Source organism: Talpa europaea (assembly GCF_964194135.1).
Source record: "Talpa europaea genome assembly, chromosome: 1".
Classification (NCBI taxonomy): domain Eukaryota; kingdom Metazoa; phylum Chordata; class Mammalia; order Eulipotyphla; family Talpidae; genus Talpa; species Talpa europaea.
Genome location: NC_140073.1, coordinates 32,765,789 through 32,791,086, shown reverse-complemented (window position 1 = coordinate 32,791,086; position 25,298 = coordinate 32,765,789). Strand labels below are relative to the sequence as shown.

The 25,298-nt window shown below is 35.5% G+C and overlaps 1 protein-coding gene across 1 annotated transcript in view; it reads left to right on the top strand.

Moving 5' to 3' along the window:
* Nucleotides 1-9,584: 9,584 nt before the first annotated feature.
* The window catches only part of STK33 (serine/threonine kinase 33), a gene marked incomplete at its 3' end in the record, with an annotated part of 61,434 nt that continues 45,720 nt past the window's right edge, over nucleotides 9,585-25,298 (top strand). The window contains exons 1-5 of the mRNA XM_084238219.1: nucleotides 9,585-9,921; nucleotides 15,372-15,485; nucleotides 17,049-17,162; nucleotides 19,363-19,467; nucleotides 22,610-22,748. Coding sequence (XP_084094345.1) covers nucleotides 9,709-9,921; nucleotides 15,372-15,485; nucleotides 17,049-17,162; nucleotides 19,363-19,467; nucleotides 22,610-22,748 — 685 coding nt within the window. The 5' untranslated portion in view covers nucleotides 9,585-9,708. The remainder of the gene's footprint in view (nucleotides 9,922-15,371; nucleotides 15,486-17,048; nucleotides 17,163-19,362; nucleotides 19,468-22,609; nucleotides 22,749-25,298) is intronic.

The following is a 25,298-nucleotide window of genomic DNA, read 5'->3' as shown; positions in this document are numbered from 1 at the left end:
CTCATTAGTGTCAGGGATTGAAAGTGCCCACCTAAGATAATTTCACGGCAGCTCCCCTTTCTTCCTGGCAAGACTTTCAGAGTAAGAACCTCATGTCCACTCTACCCCATCCTTCTCTTGTGCTGGATGAAACCACTTTTCTTCAGTGAAGGTATTCTTTTTTCACCCTGATCTTTTTTGGAAGTGCTTCCTCCCTCTCTTAACCCAGACCGAGCTTTTCTTTCCATTGTTCTTTCCTTCAACTGGAAGCATTTTCTTCTCCTCTAGAGCCATAGGTGCTGGGTCCTTGCATGTCTGTTTGGAGAGCCTTTTCTTGACATGTACACCAGGTGAACTCCAACTCTTCTTTAAATCTTAGTTTGAGTATCATCTGTCCCATGAAATATTCTGTGACCTTTCCTTCAGCATGTGAATAATAATGTTTTTTAATCATTACCAGGCAGGCAAAGTATTACACATTTAACAATGGTCATCTAGTTAGGCCTCACCCTAATCATATTATATAGTTACTACTATTATCAGTACTTTAGATATGGGGGAATGAGCTATAAGTGATTAAGATTTAATTTGGGAAAAAAAAAGACAAAACTAGCAGGCATACTATAAATCCAAGATATACAGCAGTGGAGGGCAAGAGAGATGGATCTTAATAAGGAAGGGAAGAGTGCACGAGACTATGGTGATGGTTCATGGGTGATTTGGTGGTGGGAATTTTGTGAGGATTCTACCTGAGGGGAAAAATCAAGCATTATACCAAAATGAACAATGATGTAAAATAATACATATATTAAATTTAAAAATAGGTGAAATTTGAATCTGTCTCTCCTAAAATTTTGTTTTACACTAGATTGTGTTATTTCTCTAGTTTCTTCCTATTTTGCACTTTGTACATACCTATCATTATCTGTAGCATAATCATTACTAGTAACATCCATATCTTGATAATGTCTTTATCCCCAGATCTCAATGCAGTCCTTGGTATGTGAGTCAGAAAATGTTTGCTGGGTACTTGCATAAACTATTAGATGATTAGATTTTCAATTGGCCTCTTCTACTTGGACCTTTTGTGCTCTTTGCTTTACTCACTGTTGCTCTCTGAATATACTTCTTGACCAGGCTTACAAGAACCCTTGCCATTAAGTGCCTCTTAGGTCTTATTTCCCCTATCATCTTTTCTGTTTGAAATTAAGTCATACCATACTGGTTCCTGAGATATGACATCCTGAATGTTTTTTATTCTGGATATAAGTCTGGGATTTGTGTGCTGCAGATAATGCTCATCACTAGAAGTAAAGAAAACAGCTTGTCCTTACTTGGGGTGGTTTGGCTAGGGAACCTGAGAAGGTTAATGTATGTCTCATACATTTTTTTTTTGTTCTTGACTATGACATGTATTTTATTAGCAAGTAAAACAAACAAGCTTGTGCTAGTTGTCATCTGGCAAAAATAGTGATCTTTTGGGCCTCCCCTGGTGATGCAGGTGGTTGAGCGCCATGCTGTGAAACTGTCCACAGCCTCTGCAGCGCGGGTTCTATCCCGGCCGGCCGGTGAGGGTCCCACATGGCGCTGCAGACCTCTCCTGTCTCGCCCGCTGCTCCCCTCAGCAGTGTGTTTCATCAGTCTGCCTGTTCTGTTCCCCGCTCTGTCTCTGGTGAATCCCTCTCACCTTCCCGCGCATCTGGTCTGTACCCTGGATCTTCTATATATAAATAAATAAATCTTTAAAAAAAATAGTGATCTTTTGTTGAACATGAACATCTTAGTAATGATGTTTATTACTATCAAGACCTGTATATTGAGGACTAGTTTCCACCAGTAAGAATCCTTTGGGTTTTACAGTATAGTCTAGCACCTAGATAAATAGTTTATGTGTTTATATCCTTCTAGACTCCTGAATTCTTGAGTAGAACATAAATATGGGAATGCAGCTATAACATCTTGTCTGACAGGGAAACTTCTGGATGCAGGAGGAAATTCTGAATGTTTGTCTTGGGTCAGGCTTGGTGTAGGGATTGGTATTTGGCTCTAGAATGAGAGCTTCAAGATTCAGTGAGGATTGGATTGGAGTGTAGTTTTTCTTAGCTAGGAGACTTCATGATTTTGTTTGTAAGACAGATTTACTGGTTCTCTTACACTAGGCAACATTTTATATTTATAAATGCATTTTATATTTATAAACACTATTTTTGTGAATCAATGAATGACTTTCAAACAATAATCCTTGTTTAATTGAGGCCTTTTACTGGATGCAAGATTTTGAGGTCATCAGAACATAGTTCCTGTGCTAGAGGAGTTCACAGTTTAGAGAAGTAGTTTCTGTAGTTTTCTATTTTATTAAAATAATATTACTTCTATAGAAACTTGAAAACAGAGACCATGGAATCTGTTGTTGGTGTCTTATTATAGACTATTTGGAGTTGTCAAGTTTGCCGAGATCTGACCACAAGAGGAATTTGTCTGGACATCTAATTTATGCATCCAATATTTGAACATGTTCTCAATGTTCATGTTGTATGAAACACCTGGACTGGAGCATTGTATCTCATATTTCCTTAGCTAACTGATTTCATGAAAAGTTGATGGCTTTGAAAAATTCCTCTCATTTAGTACTCCTAGGAATATTTGGCTCCCAGTAGAGGTACTCTGACCAAACAACTTTTTATTATTATATTTTGTTAATGCAAAATGATTAATTGATACTTAGTAAAGCCATCAAACCTCTCAAATTTGCCATCAAATTCACCTTTATTGAATTAATATTTCTGAGTATACATTTATGTTTTTATTTTGTGATGAGAACATTTATGTTCTACTGTCTTAGAAAATTTCAATTATACTACAGTGTTATCATCTGTAATCATCATGTTTTACATTATATCCTCAGACAATATTCATCTTATAACTGAAAGCTTATATCCTATATGTGAGGTGATGATGGTTTCATTAACCTGATGGAGAGATTTCTTTCACATTGTATACCATGTTAAATTGTCATGTTATACACTCTAAATATCTTACAATTTTATTTTTCAATTATACCTAGGTAAAGCTGGGGGAAAAACAATTCCTGAGTGCAAGAGCAGTCTTTTGTTTTAAGCTTCTCACATGGAGCACAGCTGAGCATTTGTGCCCCAACCCACAAAGTAGTTCTAGTCTTCTGAGTGTGTTGGCAAAGTTGTATGCTTTGGCTGTTTTAGCACATGTGCCCATTTGCTCACTCTTCAACTATTATTCTCTGATTTTATGAGTGGGAAGAAAGTCTTATTTCTTTTTTAAATAATATCTCTTTTTTTCTTATTATAATAAGATAACTTAAAAATTATTTATTGTAAGATAATTTACAAATACTTTGCTGTGTTTAGTAATTTAGAAAATGGACCAGTAATTTCTTCTGGCAAGGACAACCATAAGCTGAAGCCCAAACCAGCTCATTCTGTTTTCCTTCTTTATCTCTTGTCTGACTATGAAACTTGTTTTTTGTTAATCCAGAGCTGCAACATCAGAAATGATCTCACTCAGCTCTTCTGTGATGACAGCTTGCCACCAGCAAGAAAACTTCTGAGATAACTGACAAATGGACCATGTGTTTTCTTCTGATCTTTATTTCACTTTTTCTAACCAGGATCACCATGCCTCATCCTCATCCAAATTTCTATCTCATCCCTTCCTCTTTGTCACTACTGTCCCATCCCTCAAGGTAAATTCTAATAGTGCTGCTTGACTATAAGGGAAATTCAGATTCACTGAGGTGAATTTGGGGAATGACGTGGTGTGTGGTAGGACAATATGATCTCCATTATAATACTGAAACCACTATGTGGAGGTGAGGTTCCAACTGCTCTTCAGTTCCTTTAAATGTCTTATGCCTCAGTTTATAATTAGAAGGAGTGATTTATCTTCATAGAATTTTAGGACTAAAAGGAACCTCAAGACTTTCTAGTTTATGCTTAAGTACCTTCTATGATTTTCTTCCAACTGACCTTCCAACTTCTACTTGAATACTTATAATATCTGAGATTGTCTTCTTTCCTTTTACCTTTGATAATTCTAAATGTTAGGAAGTCCTTTATAATAGATTGAAATTGGTATGCACTCTGTCTTTGAATCACAGAAATCTAACTCCTTATGCCTAATTCTTTTCATATTGATGAAGAGAGCCCTCACATTACCTTTGTGATATTCCTCCTTCATAGAACCCCATTTTTTCTTTGATGAATTTTCCTCTTTATCTGCCTATGTTTCTGCCTCAGTGATTTGTGATTCCAGGCTCTTTCCCTCAAAATCAACACTCAGAAATTTTCATTGAGTGTCTATTGTGTATAAGGATGAACTTGTGCTGGCATTGAAATTACTGACTTCAGGTTGCTTCTTTCCTAATAACAGGAAAGAAGCAGGGAGATGGTCTCTTGGTTTTTTACAGTCTCATTAAGAAAAATTTTCTGAGTAAAATCTCTTCTTACCTTTAAACTGTCAGCAGGGGGACCACATTTAAGACTATTTCTCCAGATTATGATTTAATCGGTAAGGAATAGTATGCAAATTAAAATAGAAAAAAAAGGAATAATAGCACATTAGCCATTAAACATTTGTTCAGATCTCTGAAACAATGTCAATTTTTAAAGATGCTCTAAGTCCTCTGGTAACATAACACAGACATATTTATTAATCATGCCCTTAATGGGAACAGTAAACAAGTGCTGTGCTCCGGTAAAATACACCACTATGATTTAGAGAGCTCATTTGGCCCTTCTTTAGGTTCTGTAAGCATGTTATGAACACAAGTTGAAAGTGAATATCCAGTCATCCAGCTTGGTCTGCATTAATGTCTGACAACCCATAAGATTTTTTCTTCACTTGAATAGAACACATTTTTGACTGAATTGACTGTTTAGATTCCATATAGACACAGTCTTGGCAAAGAAAACTGAAAACTTACTTTTGGGGAAGCAAATTGTAGCTGGTTATATCTCATAAAACCATTCTTGTGTTCATTTTCTTGAGGAAATTGCTGTAAGTACATCTGGTAGGGCCAATATGTAAGAGACCTTTTTATGCTTAAATAAAGCTCAGATATTTTCTGTATCAGAGTTTTTTCAGAGTTGTTTCATTGACATGTCTTAGTTCTAAAAGTATAACAAAAAACCCTTATCCAAAGAAAAGCTCACACATTAGTTAAATGCTGATATGATTTGAACTTATTTGCATTATATCAAATACTTATGTAAAGCCAGTCTTCGGAGGCACAAAGAGATACTATGGTAATATGCAGGAGCTTGTTGGATTTTTGGTTTTCTAATACATTTTTTTAAATATGTAAAGTCCTGTTTAAACATAATACCATGATACTATAGATGAAGAAGTACATTTTTGTAAAGATAGGTTAGGTTTGTAATACTTGATTAACTTCATGCCTCTAAAATATGAATGATATCACTTAGCCTGCTAGATGGTAGATTTATTTTAGTAAGAGATCTTTCAGATCAATTCATAAAGGAGAAAGAATTGTGAGTAAACGTTTGTTCTATTTTGCTTTTTAAGCTAAAATAATTAGAATTCAGCCAGCCAAAAAGAAATTAAATTTGAAATCTAATTCTTATCAAGAAATTTTTGCATGCAGCTATTCGACTTATTGTTTTAGAATTGCTGTGGTAAGAAAGTGGAACATTACTTTGGCAAATGTAGTGGTTGGTAGATTGGAGAGCAGAAATGAAACTCCTCGGTGAGTAATAGGAACTCCTATGCTTTCTGAATATAGCTCCCAAATAATTCCAGGGCGACTGATAAATCAGAATCTGGAGCAAGAAAATACCGAGAAGTGTATGTCAGTGTCAGTGATTTTATGATAACATGATTTCCTGAGAAATTGATACAAAAATTAAAGGAAATGCTTTCTGAACAGAGCTAAGAAAAAGAACTGTTTTTAGATCCATCAAAATATCCATCTTAATAATAGGAAATTTAATATTTAAAGATTTTGTTGAAAATTTGTGGATCTATGTATATGTAGTAAAGGTTGGAGAATGTGATAAGTATGCTTTTAGAAGTATGTTTATGACAAAGGAACTTGGCTGCAGTTTATATAAACCTTTATGTTATGACCACTTCTTTTGGTTTCTTATAAAAAGTAATATAAAATCTACATTCTTAATGCATGCATAAAATTTCTTACACATCTGACACGAGACTTTTCTATACCTGCAGAGAGAAAGCATTGTTTTTACTAAACAAAAAGCTATTATTTGAAGATCTACTCCAGTGCTCTGAGTCATTGATGGTTACAGGTTTTATATTTAACCTGAAATGCAAAGCATTTTTCTTTCAAGGGCTGAAGTGAAATCATTTTACAAAGTATATGCAGGTACATTCTGAATTTTTTTTGTCTTGCTACATATGCTGTGAATACAAGGTCAAACTTGGGTATGAGAGTATGTGTGTGTGATGTTTAGCTGCATCAGTTGAAATCTCTTTTTCTTCTGCCTATCTGGAGGGTACTTTCTATATTCCTTTTCCAATGCTCACTATTATGGATGTTAATCACAGCGGGGTAATTCTTTTCCTACCACTTTAATGAAAGGTCATAGTTATTGGACTGATTTGTGTATTATTTCAATCTAATAATCTTAGAATATGCTGTACACATTATCTGAAGCAAATGCAAGTACAACATTTAGGATATTTTGCATATATTCACAAATGAGATTGGCTTGTGGAACTTCCTTTTGAGAACACTGTTTGGCTATTCTAATGGAGTACAATAAACTAAATGGCTTTTCATTGCTCTGAAACAGTTTATGTGAAAAAGCCTGTTCCCTAAAAGTAGGAAAGAACTCTGCTGTAGAACTTTCTGAGTAAATTAAGTGCTATGAATACAGATAAAACAAGGCGAGGGGCAGAATGACTGTGCCTGCTGTTTCACATGATGTTATTAGAAAAGGTCTCTCAAAGGAGCAGAAACCACCAAGGAGTGAGAGAGCAGAAACCACCAAATGTCTGTCCTAGACACAGGAAGCAGATGGGCAAAGCCATGAGAAAGGGAATATGCTTGACATATTAGAGAAGCAGCAACTAGGCAGGTGTGTCTAGAGCATGGGAGTAAGGTAAGATGAAATCTAAGATGTAGAGGAGGACAGTTTATTTGAAACCTTAAGGGAAAATTCAACAAAACTTCCATTTCTTTGTTATTTTTATCTTAAATTTTGTTTCTTTATCATGTTTTTCTGTCTTTTTGTTCTGACAGCTCGTGTAGTATATTTTTATTCATTTTCTGCTATTTTAAAATAAATTTTATTGAGGAAACATTGGTTTATAACATTATAGATGATTTACGTTAAGTTTTATGATTCAAAATCTATATATGATGAAAGTTTAAGAATATAAGTTTTCTTTTAAGTACAGCTTTTCTTGCATTCTGTGAGTGACATGGCCATATGCTATAGGAAAAGCTGGGGAATGGAGGATTTTATTTTATTTATTTATATTTTTATATTCCCCATACAATTGCAACCCCCTTATTTTGACCCCAATCCCTTCTTTCCCCACTCCCCCCCCTTCCCCGGTTCATAGTTGTTTGTTGATTTTGATTTTTTCTTTCGTATAGTTATTCTTTATCCTGGTCCCTTATTTAGGTTTTCTAGATTCCTGCTATGAGTGAGACCATCCGGTATTTTTCTATTTCTTTCTGGCTTATTTTGCTGAGCATGATCCCTTTCAGCTCTATCCATGTTGCTGCAAATTGCATGTGTTTATCTTTTTTGATTGCTGAATAATATTCCATTGTGTATATGTACCACATCTTCTTGATCCAGTCATCTGTTTTCGGGCATTTGGGTTGTTTCCAAAGCTTAGCTATTGTAAATAGTGCTGCTATAAGCATAGGGGTACAGGTGCTCTTTGGAATTAATGTTTCTGTGTCCTTTGGGTAAATACCTAGGAGTGGAATTGCTGGATCATATGGAAGCTCTATCTTCAGTAGGTTGTGGAATCAAAATGGGGGATTTTAATGAACACATTGCTGCCCCACACAAGATCAGAATTCTGCTAGTAAGGAAGAATAGGGGAATAAATATTGGATAAATTACTAGCAATATCTTCCTTAAATGTTAAGGTTCTAGGAGATTTTCCTATAGCTTCTCATACTATGAGAATTGCTACAAAGCATTGAGAAATGGAAAGATACCCAATTTACTTTATTAAACTAGCCAGAATCTTGTATCAAAAACTTGACAAAGATAGCAGAAAAGAAGAATTATAGACCAGTTTAATTTATGAATATAACTGTAAAAATCAACAAGTGTGTCAAATTTTCAGCACATTAAAGAAATCATCTATCATAGTCATATAGGGTTCATATTATAAATACAAGAATGCTTTAATATTGGGAAAAATTTTAATATGGCATATCAAAAGATCCAATAAGGAAAGATGTGATAACTACAATAGATAAGTATTTTAAAAAGCACTCATTTCTGATCAGAAAACCAGTCTTAGACAAATAAAACTAGATAAATATTTCTTAAAGATTGTGAACTTCCAATAATAGTCAAGTTAATTTCTGTTAAAAGGACTAAGGTATAATCCCTATATCCCCAGTCATATCCATTTGTGACTAGAAAAACACACTTTTAAATGATATCCAGAATAGCATGGCGCAAAGCCATACTACTATACTTCCAATTATCTCTGGAAGTTTCTCAGTTCTCTTCTGTGTACTGCAGAACACATTCCTTCCTCCTTCCTTAACTCAGATCTTTCCAGCTTACAACCATACAGCTGCTATTAACTTCAGTTAGGTAGAATACCTATTCTATAGTTAGGGGAAAATAGCACCTGTTAGTTCTTATTTTTGCTATTTAAATGTAAAAAATAGGATACTTCTAATACTGCCTTTGAACATGTTAGAAGCAGGTAGCTTTATAAAAATCAAATTACCTGCTATTTTATGAAGTGTATAATATGAATTTTCTCTAGTAATAAGTAAATTAAAGTTTAAATTTTGAAACCAAAGTAATTTATGTTTTATACTACCCACAGTAATGCATTTTCACAACAGCATTTTAAAGCCTTTTTTAAAACCACAATCCACATTAAGAAATGCATTTTATACTGTGACCAAGTACACACACACATATGCATGCATACTCACACATTCTATACATAGAGATCTGTATAATGAAAATAAAAGTTTTATAGAACTTAGCAAATATCTAGGCAAAATGCTCTAACATTATTCGACCCAACTTTATTTTAAAAAATCGATACTTGTGCCCTAAATTCCTTAGATCATACTTTTCAGTGACTTTATGGTTCAGAGGATTATTCTTTTGATTGTTAAGTAAGTGAAATACATGAAACTTGAGAATTTAGTTTTGAAAGGTCAGAACCCATGGTTTTTAGACGTATCTCCTAATTTTGTTGTAAGTAGTAACTTTTAGTGTATAGGCAGGATGCCTTTGGTACTAGTTGCTAGTTTTTCTCTGGTTTTTAGCAGGCTGATAGAATAAGATAGAATTTTCTAAATAGTGATTTCTTTTCTTTCTGCAGCTCTCATGTATGACTATAAATATAGTGCATCATTAACCTAAGGACTTCACCAATTGGAAGTTACAGTTTTCACCACCAGCTTACCTTATCTGTTTTGATCTGATTCTCTCCTTAAACAGTGGAAACATTTTTCTTTCAAGTTTTTTTTTTTGTTGCAGAGTTGAGCAAATGGCTAATAATGACTTTGATGAAAGTTCCAGAAAATGCACTGACTGTTCAGCTAATTCTCAGGAAGATGTACTTCGTATATGTTCCAGTAAAACAAGGCTCTGTCCAACTTCAGTAGTGGAAATGTCACAAACATCAAGCATTGTTAGTGCAGATTTTATGCTTTCACCAGAGAGGAAAAACAACAAAGATAGTGCATCTGGAACAGACCTGGTAAGCATCAAAGGTTCTATATCCCAACACAAGTTGACAACCTATTCCCTAATCCTATCCTTAACTTCATCCATATCCATGAGTCCTTGTCAGATAATTCATTGCCTTCTTAACTCTTCAAGTAACATTTCTCTCTTACATGAAGATGAGAAAACTTCTCAATTTTTTATGATATTTCCACCCACTGCCCTCATTATTTCCCAGATTCATGAATAATGTGCAGTGTTATTCCAGCATCTTCCTTTTTTTTTTTTTTTTTGTGGGACCCTCGCCAGTGGCCGGGGATTGAACTGGCGCTGCAGAGGCTGCGGGCAGCCTCACAACCCAGTGCTTAACGAGGGGAGGCCCTTTCTTTTTATTTTTTAAGTGAATTGATTTTTAAAATGAATTAGACCTGATTTTTTGTGTTATTTTCTTCATCTGGGACTTATGGTTGTGATTATAGGGTGCTTATTATTTAAGATAATCCCTGGTTATCTAGAAGGGATATCAAATATACTTTACAAAATTGACTTGCATTAATTGTGATCTATGATGGACTACCTAGTTGGCCTGGCTCGAGTTTATTCGCCTTTATAGAAAAGATGCAGTATGGAATATTGTAGTTGATATAGTATAAGTTTGAAGACAGAGAGTAGGAAATTTAAGAAAAGTCAGATTCAGATGAATGGATTTCAAAGTGAAGTCTAGTCTTCTGCTGTTTATACCAAACTCACCTTGTCAACAAAAACAAGCATATACTTGAAAATTAAAGATTTGAAGACAGTTCCAGCAAATGACAACCAAAAAAAAGGAAAAAAAAATAGGAATAATTATACTTATATCTGATAAAATAGACTTCCAATTAAGAAATTTTGTAAAACATGGAGACAGACAATATATTATTAGTAAGGGTCTTATACAGCAAGAAGAAATAATACTCAAATAAATACACACCAAATAATGGAGCACCAAAAAACATAAAATAATAATGGAACTAAAGAAAGATATTGGTAATAACACATACGACTAGGGCTCTTTAATACCTTAATGAACATATCAACAAAACAAGCATAAAAAAGGAATAAATTGCTTTTTTTTTTAAGATTTATTTATTTATACAAGGACCAGGGTACAGGCCAGATGTGCGGGAGGGTGAGAGGATTCACCAGAGACAGAGAGGGGAACAGAACAGGCAGACTGACTGAAATTCACTGCTGAGGGGAGCAGCGGGTGAGACAGGGGAGTTCTGCGGAGCCATGTGGGAATCTCCCTGGCTGGCCAGGATCAAACCCGCACTGCAGAGGCTGCAGACAGCTTCACAGTGCTGCACTCAACCGCCTGCGCCACCAGGGAGCCCAGGAAGGAATTGCTTTAAATGGAGAGCTGGAAACAATGTCTAACACACATCTATAGAAAAATGTCACCCAAATACCTCTGAATACACATTTCCCGCCCCCTCTCCCCAGTATATGGTCTATTTAAAAAATAGACTATATCTTGGGACATGTGTCAATTTTCAATAAAACTACAGAGATAGAAATTATACCTATAGCTTTTTCTGACCATAATGTCATACAATTAGAAAGCAACTATCAGGAATAAAAACAGGAAAAACTGTGAACACATGGATACTAAACAGCATGCTGCTTAATAGCACTTGGATAAAAAAATAAAATCAAAGCAGATATTAAAAAATACCTTGAGACTAATGAAAATGATGATACAAGTACCAGAATCTATGCGTTGTGGCAAAAGTGGTCTAAGGGGGGGGGGTGGAGATAAATGCAATACAGGCCCACATTAGAAGCAAGAAAAATCACAAATAAAGAAATCTACACCTAATGCAACTTGAAAAGATAAGTGAATAAGACCCAAAGTTAATTGAAGGAGGGGAATAATAAGAGGACAAGTAAATGAAATAGGGATCAAAAAGACTATACAAAAAAAAAAAATCAATGGAACTAAGAGCTGGTTCTTTGAGAAGATAAAATAGATAAACTTCAAGCTATGCTAGCCAAGGAAGAGAGAAACATTAATAGATCACAAATGAAAAATCACCACAGATAGCACAATAATACAAAAAGTTATAAGTGAGTACTATGAACAACTATGTATCAAAAATTCAATAAATTTGAGGAAATGGACAACTTTCTAGAACAATATAGTCTACCAATACCAACCCAAGTAGAAATAGATGAATTGAAAAAAGTTATTACAAGTATGGAAATTAAAGCAGTAATCAAAACATCTTCAAAAAAAAGAGGCCAGGACCATGTAGCTTTACAAATGAATTTTATCAAGCCCTCTAAGATCAAGCCCATCTTGCTCAAGTTTTTTTTTTTTTTTTTCGCTTTATATTTATTTATTTATGCATACAAGAACTGGGTATAGGCCAGAGGTGGTGGGGGGGTCGTGAGAGGATTCATCAGAGACAGAGTGGGGAGGTAAGGTCTGCTGCATCATGTGGGTTAGCTTCCTGGCAGGGGATCAAACTCATGCCTGCTGTGGCTGGCGATAGCTTGATAGCATTTAGACTTTAACCCTGTACTACTGGGGAGGTCCCTTGCTCGAATTGGTTTTAAAAATACATGAAGGAATGCTCCCTAATACATTTTACAGTGCCAATATTATCTTAATATCAAAACCAGATGTATATAGCACAAAAAAAAATATATATATATATAGACCAATACTCCTGATGAACATTGTTGCAAAACCTTCAACAAAATATTAGCAAATTGAATTCAACAGTATATCACAAGGATTATACACCACAATCAAGTGGGATTCATCCCAGGGATGCAAGGATGGTTTAATGTCTGTAAATAATATATCAGTGAAAATAAAGATAAAAATCATGTAGATGCAAAGAAATCATTTAATAGGTCTTGGCACCCATTTAAGATAAAAACACTAAACAAGGGCCTCCCCGGTGGCGCAGCGATTGAGCGCTGGGTTGCGAAGCTGCCCGCAACCTCTGCAGCGCTGGTTCGATCCCTAGCTGCTCCCCGGCCACCAGAGGAGGGTCCCACGTGGCGCGCAGACCTCTCCTGCCGCCCGCTGCTCCCCTCAGCAGTGTACTTCAGTCCTTCTGCCTGCTCTGCTCCCTGCTCTGGCTCTGGTGAATTCTCTCACCCTCCTGCGCTTCTGACTGTACCCATTGTTTGTATAAATAAATAAAATAAAATAAGTCTTAAAAAAAAACACTAAACAAGATGGGAATAGAAGGATCCTCCCTCAGCATTATCAAGGGCATACATCACAAATGAATAGCCACTATCATACTCAAGGGTAAAAACCTGGAAACTTTCCCTTTAATATTGGGCACAGGACAAGTTTGTCTGTTCTCAACACTTATGTTTGACTGGTACTAGTGGCTTTGGCCAGAATTATGAGACAAACACAGGAAATAAACAAAATACAAGTCAAAAGAGAAGTGAAACTATCACTATTGACAGATGATATGAAATATGTAGAAAATCTTGAAGTTATTAGAAACAATGAATACAGTAAAAAGGTTATAAAATCAACATACTAAAATCCATAGTTTTTTTTTATATATACAATGAACAAGGAGCAAAAGAAGTTAAGAATATAACTCCATACATATTTACTTCAAAAAGAATTACATACCTTGGACTCAACCTCACTAAGGAAGTAAAAGACCTATATAATGGGAACTATAAGATGGTGCTAAAGGTCTTAGTGACATAAGGAAATGAAGAATATCCCATGCTTATGGATGGTGAGAATCAATGTAATTAAAATGACTATTCTGCCTAAACTTTATACAAATTTAATATAATCCCCACTCAAATTGCAGCAATATTTTTTGAATAACAACAAAAAATATTGAAATTTATATGGAACTACAAAAGGCCTTAAATTGCAAATGCAACCTTAAGAAAAAAGGAGGAAAATAGAGATATCTTGTTACCTGATTTCAAACTTAACTACAAAGCAATAGTATTAAAAACAATATGACTTTGGGTCAAAAATACATACATGGATCAATGGAACAAACTTTAAAGCTCAGAAATAAATCTATGTACATACTAATACCTAATCTATGATAAAGCAGCTATTGTCATAAAATAGGGAAAAGACAGTTTTTATAAATGGTGCCGGGTAAATTAGAAAGTTGCACGTGAAAGAATGAAGTTGGATTACTCACTAATCCCATACATAAAATAAACCCAAATGGATTAAAGATTTAGATATAAGATCTGCAACAGTAAAACACATAGAAGAAAACATTGGTGAAATGTTCCATGATATCAACAGTAAATATGTATTTGGTGATTCAAATCTATGGCAGGGCAATCAGCAACAAAAATAGGCAATTGAGGTTACTGCAAGTAAAAAAAAGTCTATAGAGAGAAAGAAATTATAAGATAAATTGACACCCTAATTAATGGGAGGAAATATTGACACAACATATAAATGATAAGGAATTAATATCTGAAATATATTTAAAAAGCTCATTCTATTCAACAACAAAGAAACAACCCAATTAATAAATGGGCAACAGAATGAATAGAGTTCTCTAAAGTCAAGAAAGACAAAGGAGATATTAAAATTTTTTCACCGTTGCTTCCAATAAGAGAGATGTTGATTAAAACTACAATGAGATACCATCTCATATCTATGAGAATGGCATATTAAAATGACCCTCAAGTGCTGGGGAGGATATAGAGAAAAAGGAACCCCATTACAGTGTTGATGGGAATGTAAACTGGTGCAACTGTTAGGGAAAGCAGTCAGGATTTACCTTAAATGAATTACCATCCAACCCAACAATCCCACCCTTGGGCATCTAGTCAAAGTCTATGAAAGCATCAACACAAAAACGCAGATGTTACATAATGTTCATAGCAACATATTTACAATAGCTAGCACATGGGTGCATCCTGAATGCCTGTCAGTGGACGATTAAGAGGTGTGGTATCACCATACCATGGAGTACGATATAACCATCGGGAAGGATGAAATGCAGCAATTTTCAACAAAATAAAGAATTTTAGAGAATTATGTGCAGCAAAGTAAGTCAAAACAGTAAAACAAATCCTGGACATCTACACAGCTGACAATTCAATAACATGAAACAATTTCCCAAACCCGTGGGCATCAGTAAATATCCTGAAGGCTTTTTCTCTCACCTCAGAGCAGTGAGGGAAAGGAACAGAGGGACACTAGGGATGATGCTGGGGAAAAGAAATATTTTGCTGTATCTGCAGGTTATCACATAAACTTGCTCGGATTCAAGTTATCTTGTAAGCATCCCTGGATTCAGGAGATTAGATTGAGTGACTTCTTCAGATTTCTTTTGGCCTAGTAGACTAATGAATGATACAGGACCTAATATGGCACACATTAAAGATTTGTCAGATTGTCTAAATTAGGGTCTTTACTTTGCCAATAAATTAAAAGTTATTTTAAAAGTTAAATTTATTCCTTTTCGGTACAAGCCCTCCAGAATTTCAATTGTAGAGAGAAAAGCACCTCAACAACAGTGGAGTCGGGGCAGTGTGACAGATGGAAAAGTTCCTCATGTAAGGCTGGATGATGCAGCTGCTATTTGGGTATGTAGAAAGCATTCCAAAACTTGTAGAAACTTTCAGTTTTTTTTTTAACTTAATGGTGCATGCAAAAATGACTTAAAAATAAGTCTCTAAAGAAGGGAAAGAAAAGGATTTTATCATTTTCAAGTATGTCAGATTCTTCACTAAAGAAAATGCAGACTACTTTTTTCTGTTCATAGAGGACCAAAAGTACTTTAATTAAAATATAGCACATTTTTTAAAAAAGATTTATTTATTTATGCATACAAGAACTAGGGTATAAGCCAGAGGTACAGGGGGTGAGAGGCTTCACCAGAGAGAGTGGGGAGCAGAACAGGCATATCTACTGAAATACACTGCTGAGGGGAGCAGTGGGCACATTTTTATTAGAGAAAATGAGAACAATTTGGTCTCTGGGTCTTGCCTGTTGCTGCAGGCAATTGTGGAGTCTTTGTGGAGACCTCTTCAAGAGTAGACAGAAGAATAGATAGACTGAGATGGTCTGGCTGTTCACTTACTTGAGACCAAATTCCTTCATGGACACCTTCATTTTTTTCTAGCCTGTGGTTGGATGAATAGAAATACTATTTTTCTCAGGGATTTAATTATTACATACAAATACAAATTAAATATTACCGTTTTAGAATTGAAATGTGTTCCTTTAACATTAGATTAAAGGAATCATAAAAACAGCTACAAGAAGAATAATTAATGTTAAAAACTTTAAAAATTGTTTCAAGAGTTATTTAGGAATTTATTTGGAATGATCAGTAAAACTACCTGAGAGATTCTGACTTGAGAAGTTTAAATCTGTCCCTTTAAATACAAGGCCTATATTAAAAAAATTCACTGAGTTTTATATTTAGCCATAAGAGTTTTTATAAAAATAAAATATGTTGTGAAAAATTAGGAAAATAAAAAGGTGAAGAAAATAAAACCCATGAGTCAGATATAACCAATTTTAGCATTTTATTCCCTTTTCTTCATTTTATGCATATGCCTTATCCTATTTTGTCTTTTTCTTTATAGTAGAAAAAAGTTTTCCGTATTTTAAGTTGTGGAAACTTGGTAAACAAGAAAGCAGTTCAGTGGTTGATATGTATTGATATTATAGTACAACCCTGAGACTTGGGATAATTTTGGGGCTGAATGTACTTTGAACACACACACAAGTATTGACACGCCATTTCTCCTTTTTCTTATGAAGATATTTTATTAATAGTTTGTATTGTAAATGTTTATATTTTTGAGCTTTCCCACATTCCCAATTAGGATTTTTATGCCTCTCCTCCAAAGGACATTTAATAAACATTCATCAAAACTTTTTTTTTTGTAAATTAAGGCTTTATTAACATTAAAGTAAATATGTAGTGTCTTCTATATGACTTTACCCTGGAATGGAAGCTTCCCTTGGGTAGCTATTTTAGCATTATGTGTTCATTTATTTTTGTTTTTATTTTGTTGTTAAGTTTTATTTATTTTTTGATAATTTATTATTTTAACTGGGTTAACATTAGGATTCCCCCATCAATATTTTTAATACTGATGAATGGCAGAGAAAAATAACTCTTATTTTTTATTCAGGATATCTATACCTTTGGAAGAATATTGGGACAAGGGAGCTTTGGAATGGTCATTGAAGCTACAGACAAGGAAACAGGAACTAAGTGGGCAATTAAAAAAGTGAACAAAGAGAAGGTGAGGCATATTAGCACATCACACTGAGACAAGGTGTGAGCGCAGCTCGGGTAGGTGGTGCAGTTTTCTACAGTAACACAGCTTCCCCTAACACTGGGGGCAAAAGCCTGGCCTGTTCCCTTGGAGGAGTGTGGTCATTTCTCTAGCCTTCTAGGGAGGGATCAGTTCTTGAACTCAAGTATTTATGGAAAAAGCAAATGAAAGGATTAACTAACATAACCAATATACACCCCGATATAGGTGGAGTTCACCTCAGTGAATTGAAGGTAAGGCCTTGGTATCAGTATGTGTAGCTGTAAGGCTGTGGGTAGTGATATCTCAGGTAGAAATAAGTCCGGGTGCTCTCTCCTCATGCGGGTCTAAGACACATTTCTCCTATCTTCTGATTCCCTTTTTCTTTGTTGCTAGTTAATGCTCCCATTATGTCTCCCACCTGCTCTTTCAGTTTGACCACTTATCCCTCACTATTATCCTGTTTGCTTGTGTCCACTGCATTCCTCACTGGATTTTTCCTTGGGGAGTGACTAGACTTCTTTTTAATGGAGAGTCTTAATCCTCAGGCTTTATACCTAATCATTCATTAGCATTTAGGGAAAGTTGTGCCTAAGGAAAAAAAAACAAAAGACAACATTATTATTTTTTTAATTCAGGTAATGTTGGTTTACATACTGTGTATGATTCAGAGGCATGGGATCATACATTCTTAGGTGCACATCACCACATCACACCCAACAAGGCCCCATAGTCTTCTACCACATTGTGGTGTTTTTCCCTTGAATTTATGATGATAAATATTAGATTTACAAAATGAAATAGGTTTTATGTACTCTTTGAAACAAACATTTCTCCATAAAATTTAATAAAAATAACATATGAATCTTCATAAAGGGAGATCCAGAGACTTTCTAGAAAACTTTAGAATTTTAAAACGATAGTTCTGCATGGGATTTTATTTCCTTTGCCCCTTTGATGTCAGGTATGGTTAGGGGCTAGGTTTTAGGGTTATATAGTCAAGAAACCTGCTTGCTACTTTAGGAATTCATAATCATGTACACACATATTATATTGATGCTGTTTATAGGACACTAAGATGGTAAAATAAAATTATATGGCTAATATATGATGAAGAGCATATTCTATATTATATACAGATCAAGCCATCTGGGGAGGGAGGTAGGATTAGGAATGAGACCCATAGTAGAAGTTGTGGTAACTTTCCATATCTGGTCTTGAGAGGAATTCACTCCTCAAAGTCACTATTTTTCTCTTGACCCAGATTCTCTTGACGCTAGTCACATTAAAATGTGACTTTCATCCTGTTGTGGGACATAATAAGTGGGTAGGTTGTTGAAATGGTAATGGCTGAAGGATAAAGATAATTGGAAGCAAGGATGACCCCATGTAAAATTTGAACTAGATGAAGTCTGCCTTGTGATCCATCCCTTTCCATGTACTCTCCTCCACGTAAGGGTTGGGGGAAGTGGGGCAAAGGAGAGAAGGATAAGACCTTTGTTATCTCTTCAAGCATATTTATATATGGAAAAGGACAATGCTTAACCTTAAATAGTGATGGTAATTTAAATTTCAATAGGGGTGATAATTGGGCAGGTGGGTAGTGGTGGTGTAGATGGAGAAAGTCCTAGAATTTCTTAGATGATATTATAACCAGTTATTTACCAGTTATTTACCCTAATTAAAGCTTTGTGCTCCCTAGGATGTTCCTGCCTTTATTTTTTACTGTCTGGTATGGTTAAGGCTTTACATGTAAGGCTTCCTTTTACTTCTTTTGCTATATATAAATATAACCAAAAAACAAAAAAAAGTATTTTGTCTTTTCCAATTGCTGGACCTGGAAAGTAGACTTTTTTTTTTTTCATTATGCTGACATCAAAAAACAACATGATTTTGAAGGAAATACCAAAAACATTAAAATTGAAACAATTTTGTGAGGGGCTGGAGACTATGTTGTAGCTAATATGTAGAAACAGTGCAAGAAACTGCTGTGGTTTGAGGTCAGATTATATAAATTTAAAATTGGACAAAGGACAGTAGGTGTGTGATTTAATCTTACAGTAACCATTGCTTGTATCTTTTTGAAAAAGAAACTTTTCAGAAAAATGTAGAGAAAATGTAAAATAACTTATATTAATCTATGTAATAATAACATTCATAGGCAATATCTCTTTCATCATTACTTAAGGCTGGGCGCTCTGCTGTGAAGTTACTGGAACGGGAGGTGAGCATCCTGAAATGTGTGAAACATGAACACATCATACACCTGGAACAAGTGTTTGAGACACCGAGGGTAAGGCTCTGTCAGGGTCTGCATTTTGAAAGTTGTTCTCTTACAAAATGAACATCATTCCCTTCTGAAGTAATCCCTTGGGGGGCACCGTTGCTCATGTCCTTGGCATGGGTCTGTCATTAGAGATTGACAAGAGCATTCTGCAGGACTTTTATTATTGATTGTGTAATTAAGTATCTGATGATTAAATTGCTGTGTTAGTGATATTTCTGGGTGGCATGTTGAAAACAAATGTTTAAAACTGATACTACTTTATATACACCAAATGTGATTAGGACTTCCTGAGAGGTGGTTTTGCTTTTGCTTTGGTCCTTGGTTTCTCCATTTGAATTTCTTGGAATGTTGTCATGCTTTCACAACATTAACTTCATGGTAAAGTCTGCATGGGTGTATTTGGCACTATGTAGGAGACATTTTGTCAGCTGGGTCTTTACCAACATGTTTAACGTGTTTTTTTTTTTTTTTCCCCTAGGTGATCTCATTCTGCTCTTTAAATGTAATCTTCATTTGAAGTTGTTCTTAAGTCTGAGTTATTTGCCATTCTGTCTCTAGATTGTTTAATGACTGTGGGCTTGGGTGTTTCTCTGCTTGAATGCAGTATATGTAGTGGTTGGGCATGTGGCCTACAGAGTAGAGGATTTGTGCATTTGAACCCTGACTCTAGTGACTAGAGTCATTAGAGACTAGTGACAGGTTATTCAGCCACTCTATACCTTAGTTTCCTCATCTGTAAAATGAAAACTCTCTCCAGACAGTAAACTAGGATAACCAGGGGGCTTGCTTCATGTGCTTTTCCTCTCTTGGAGACCATTATCCTATCCTGTCTGATGTCAAATGTCTGAAAGTTGGTTTATTTAATTTGTCCGTTTCTGGAGTTGTTTCAGGAGGAAGGGTAAGTGTAGTCTGTGTTACTCCATCTTAGGTACTGGTAGGGACCTTTATCTAAAATAGTCTAAAGACAAAGGAAGCCATTTTCTGTGATTGTCTGTTTTCATGTATTACTTGCCCTTGACTCACACAGATCAGACCTGCCTTCCCCCGAGCCCCTTTCCAATTCACACAAATGCCTAGACTGCCACTGAAGCCATCTTAAGTATTACTGGAAATTGCTACCTGATTGGTGATTAGTACTCATTATCCAATCTGACCATGTTATAGTTTCTAGTTGAAATATTCTCTAGGTCTACACAATTATTTTTAATAATTATAAAAATAATTTTTAAAACTTTGATACTAATTTGTTAACCTTCGATATTTAAAATTGATACCAAATTGGAAGGACTATTAATCAAACTTTCCCTTCCAAAAAGATTACTTATCATTTCATGTACCAGTGATCCCTACAGTGCTATCAGGGAAAAAAAACATGGCCCAGCTCAAAAGCTTATTCATGTTTTAGACTACACAATTCTCTAGTTATTTTTGAAATTCTAAAGCATCCTGAGGTTTAGTGAATCAGAATTTTGACTACAGGAGGAAAGGATATTAGCTTCTCTTCCTGTTTTTATGCTTTTTAACTGAACATAGAAGTTGCATTAGTAGTGGACATAGAATATAACCCAAAATCTTTTTTATTTTATATATTTACATCATTTTTCATTTTTGCACAATGTATGCACTTTCATCTTGGTTATAGTGCCCATACAATTCCCACCCACCTTGTTTTGATCCTACTCCCGCCTCCCTCCCCTGCAGTGTGTCTCTTGTTTATAGTTGCTTGTTGATTTTGATTTTTACTTTATCATAATTAAGTTTTTTCCTGGTCCCTTATATAGGTTTTCTAGATTCCTGCTATGAGTGAGACCATCCGCTATTTTTCTTTTTCTTTCTGGCTTATTTTGCTGAGCATGATCCCTTCAGCTCCATCCATATTGCTGCAAATTGCATGACTTTATCTTTTTTGATTACTGAGTAATATTCCATTGTGTATGTGTACCACATCTTCTTGATCCAGTCGTCTATTTTTGGGAATTTGGGTATAACCCCAAATCTTAAAAACAACAGCAAAAATCTAGTGTCAGAGGATAGAATAGAGATATGGAAGGTAGTCTGTGTCTAAATAGCAATTGTGATGAAAAAGACTTCCATTTTAGTAGACTTTGAATCTTTTTTACTGAATAAATGATCTGTTGGGAATACCTGAAATGATCCTAATATTTACCAACAGAAACAGCAAATATGGAAGAGATAATTCATCCATGGCTTTTTATCACACATACCCAATTAGTTACTAAGCCCACTGTTCCTTCCTTCTAGGTATTTTTCACATCATTGTCTTTTTCCCCTTATTGTCTTCATTCTGCACCATAAGCTCTAAATATATTACATTTTTTAATGTTTGAAAAAATTTAACAGAGTAATATGATATGTGAAAATTATATGAAAGTAAAATTTCAAAGTTCAAAAATAAAGCTTTATTGTATTGTTTATGGCTGCTTTCATGCTATGACAGCAAAGTTGTGAATAAGACTGTATGACCTGCAATGCCAAAAATATTCTGGATCTGGCCTTACAGAAAAGGCTTGCTGAGTCCTGCTCTATGTTATGGTTAGGATGTTCATTTTGAAATTCATTGTTGAAAATAGCACAAACATTTCCCCACACTCCAGACAGCATCATAAAAATCTTCCATGAAATATAAACTCCTTTGCATAATATCCAAGACACTTTACAACATGGTACCAACCTCTTCTTTCTAGCCCATACCTCATACCACTCCATCCTTCTCTGCCGTACCAAACTCCCAATACTGAGATATTTGTTCTTTTAATACCACTGCTTGTGTTCAGCCTGTTTTTGCCTACATTCCCTACCTGTGAATCCCTCTTCAGGCATCTAGACCTCCCTTGAATATCTCCTCTCAATGAGCGTGTTAGGCAGAGGCTCCCCTCTGTAACCTCAGAGCTTTTGGGGCATACCTTTTCTACAGCACTTAACATATGTTATTATAATAATTATACTGTGAGTTCCTTGAGGGTAAAGACCATTCCTACAGTATTCTCAGCAGTTTCTTGTAGGTGATAAATAACAAACATTTTGGAATGAATAGATTGATGATTATAATCGTACCATGTATGATGTAATATATAACATTTTGAAGCTGCCCAACTATATAACTAGCTCTTTCTTCAAATAATTTCAGAAAATGTACCTTGTGATGGAACTTTGTGAGGATGGAGAACTCAAAGAAATTCTGGCTAGGAAAGAGCATTTCTCAGAGAATGAGACAAGGTGGATCATTCAAAGTCTTGCATCAGCTATAGCATATCTTCACCATAATGGTAAGAAGATCATTCAGTTTAGCTCATTAACTCCATGAATACATATGTCACCTTTGCTTATGAGTAATTGTATTCAGGACTCAGAGTTACAGAAATAATGCCTATTAATATAAGATTTCATCTTTTAAAAATTAAAAATATTCCTTCATAACTTTAGTTATAGATTGTGTTTTAATTTAAAACATGGCAAGTATATAAAATTACATTGTACATGGACAAGGATAAAGTTAAGAACATTTCTATTTAACAGTTTTAAAAGCAGCAAATATCAAAAAGTAGACAATTATAAAAGGGAAGTTTTTTAAAACATTGATATTTAAACTCTATGTATTCTAGGCATTGTTTTTTTTTAGATTTAACTTTTAGGGCAGTTTTAGGTTCACATCAAAAGCAAACAGATGATACAGAGATTTCCCATGTTTTCCTGCCCCCATACATACATGGCCTCCTTCATTATCAGTATCCGCCAGGAGTGTGGTACCTTTGTTACAGCTGATAAACCTACACTGACACATCATCATCACCCAAAATGCACAGTTTACATTAGGTTTCATTCTTGGTAGTTCACATTCCATAGTTTTTAATGAATATATAATGCCATGTATCCACCATTGTAGCATCAAGCAAAAATAGTTTCACTACATTAAAATCCATATTTGAAAAGTATCCTAATTATCCTAATTGCTTTACTGTTATTTGATGTTACTGCTGCTACTTTTGTGTTCCTCCTTTTTTTTTAAGGTTAGTTTCACTTACTTGTTACTTCAGAAGCTTTTCATTTTACAGATGAGAAAAAAACCTTGTTCCAGAGAGGTAGAGAGAGGGACGTGGTTGTTGCATTGGGCATCACCACAGTGACAAAGACACGGGAATCATGGAGTGTGCTGCACAAGGCAGGATGCTGCTGAGAGCAAGATCCTGGCCATTTTTATTGATAGCACAATTATAGAGCATCAGCTATGTGCATTAGGAGGACAAGGAGAAAAGGATGGGTGAAACTCAGGAATATTATCTAGGGCTTGGGGGACACGAGTCTGCTGACCATGTTATCAGCTTGATGACCAGGTGTTGTCATGGAAACTAGACCCCAGACCCCTGGCCATGGTCCTAATCTTATCAACAAGGCATTCTACTGATGAGCTTCTGGGGTCCCTTGTCATACATCGGTCCTCAGCCCCCCAGGTGTTCCCAGTCACATCTCAGGATGTATGAGTCAGGAGTAAGTTTATGCATCTGTCCCGGGTGTTCCCGGTCATACCTCTTGATGCATACCCTTTCCAGAGTGATCAAGCTTTCTGCTCTTGATTGATATGAAAGGCACCTTGTAAGGTTTGGCTCATATGACTGTGACTGGACAGTTCTGACCTTTGTATAGGAATGCAGAACGGCAGGTAACCATAATGGTGGCTGAACAGACCACTTAAGTCTAGCATCCGCTTGAGTCTAGCAGACCCACATGTGGTTAGGTTAGCAGAGTTAGGATGAGAACCTGCTGCACTATGGTTGATGCCAGAGTTATAAGATCAAAAGAGGAGACTGGTGGGAGAGTGAGTACAGAAAACAATTTATAATTCAGTACGATAATTTCTCTAATGGAGAGCCATATAAAATGCAAGGAGCATAACATTTTTTTTTTAATTTGGAAAGTCAAAAAAATTCACAGAGGAAACAAAACTTGAGAGGACAACAATTTTTGCAAGGGCAGAAAACCAAAAGCTTAGTATTATACTAATGTCAGTTCTCTCACACTATGCTATAAATTCAGTATAATTCAAAACAAAATCTTTTTTTTAAAGATTTATTTATTTATTTATACAAGCACTGGGTACAGTCAGAAGCGTGGGAGGGTGAGAGAATTCACCAGAGCCAGAGCAGGGAGCAGAGCAGGCAGAAGAACCGAAGTACACTGCTGAGGGGAGCAGCGGGCGGCAGGAGAGGTCTGTGCGCCATGTGGGACCCTCCTCTGGTGGCCGGGGAGCAGCCAGGGATCGAACCGGCACCGCAGAGGCTTCGGGCAGCTTCGCAACCCAGCGCTCAACTGCTGCGCCACCGGGGAGGCCCTCAAAACAAAATCTTAATGGAACTTTTCATGATACTTAATAAGATTATTTGAATCAGGAGAGAACAACAAAGAAAACAATGGAGGCAACAGGGGGACATGCCCTGCCAAGGATCAAAATATGTCATAAAGATATATTAATTAGAGCTGTGTGGTACATATGTAAGAAGAGATAATCAAAGGAGATAATAGAAACAATAAAAATTCTAAAAACAAAACCTGAGAATGTGAGGGAACTAGAAATGGTTAGATATAATTACCTGTTCAGGGTTCATTCAGCTACATTTTCCCAACAATTATATATTAAACTTTTTAAGTCTAGAGAAATGATTACTGTAGCTATGAACAGAATCAATTATTTTCAAAGGAAGTATTTGATACATGACTATTTGCATAGATAGGAAATTCCTACCTGAGATCTGACATGTTCAACTGGAAATTTTGTGTCCAAAGGGGCTTTGTTTTTTTAATGTAATGTATAGAGAGTAGGG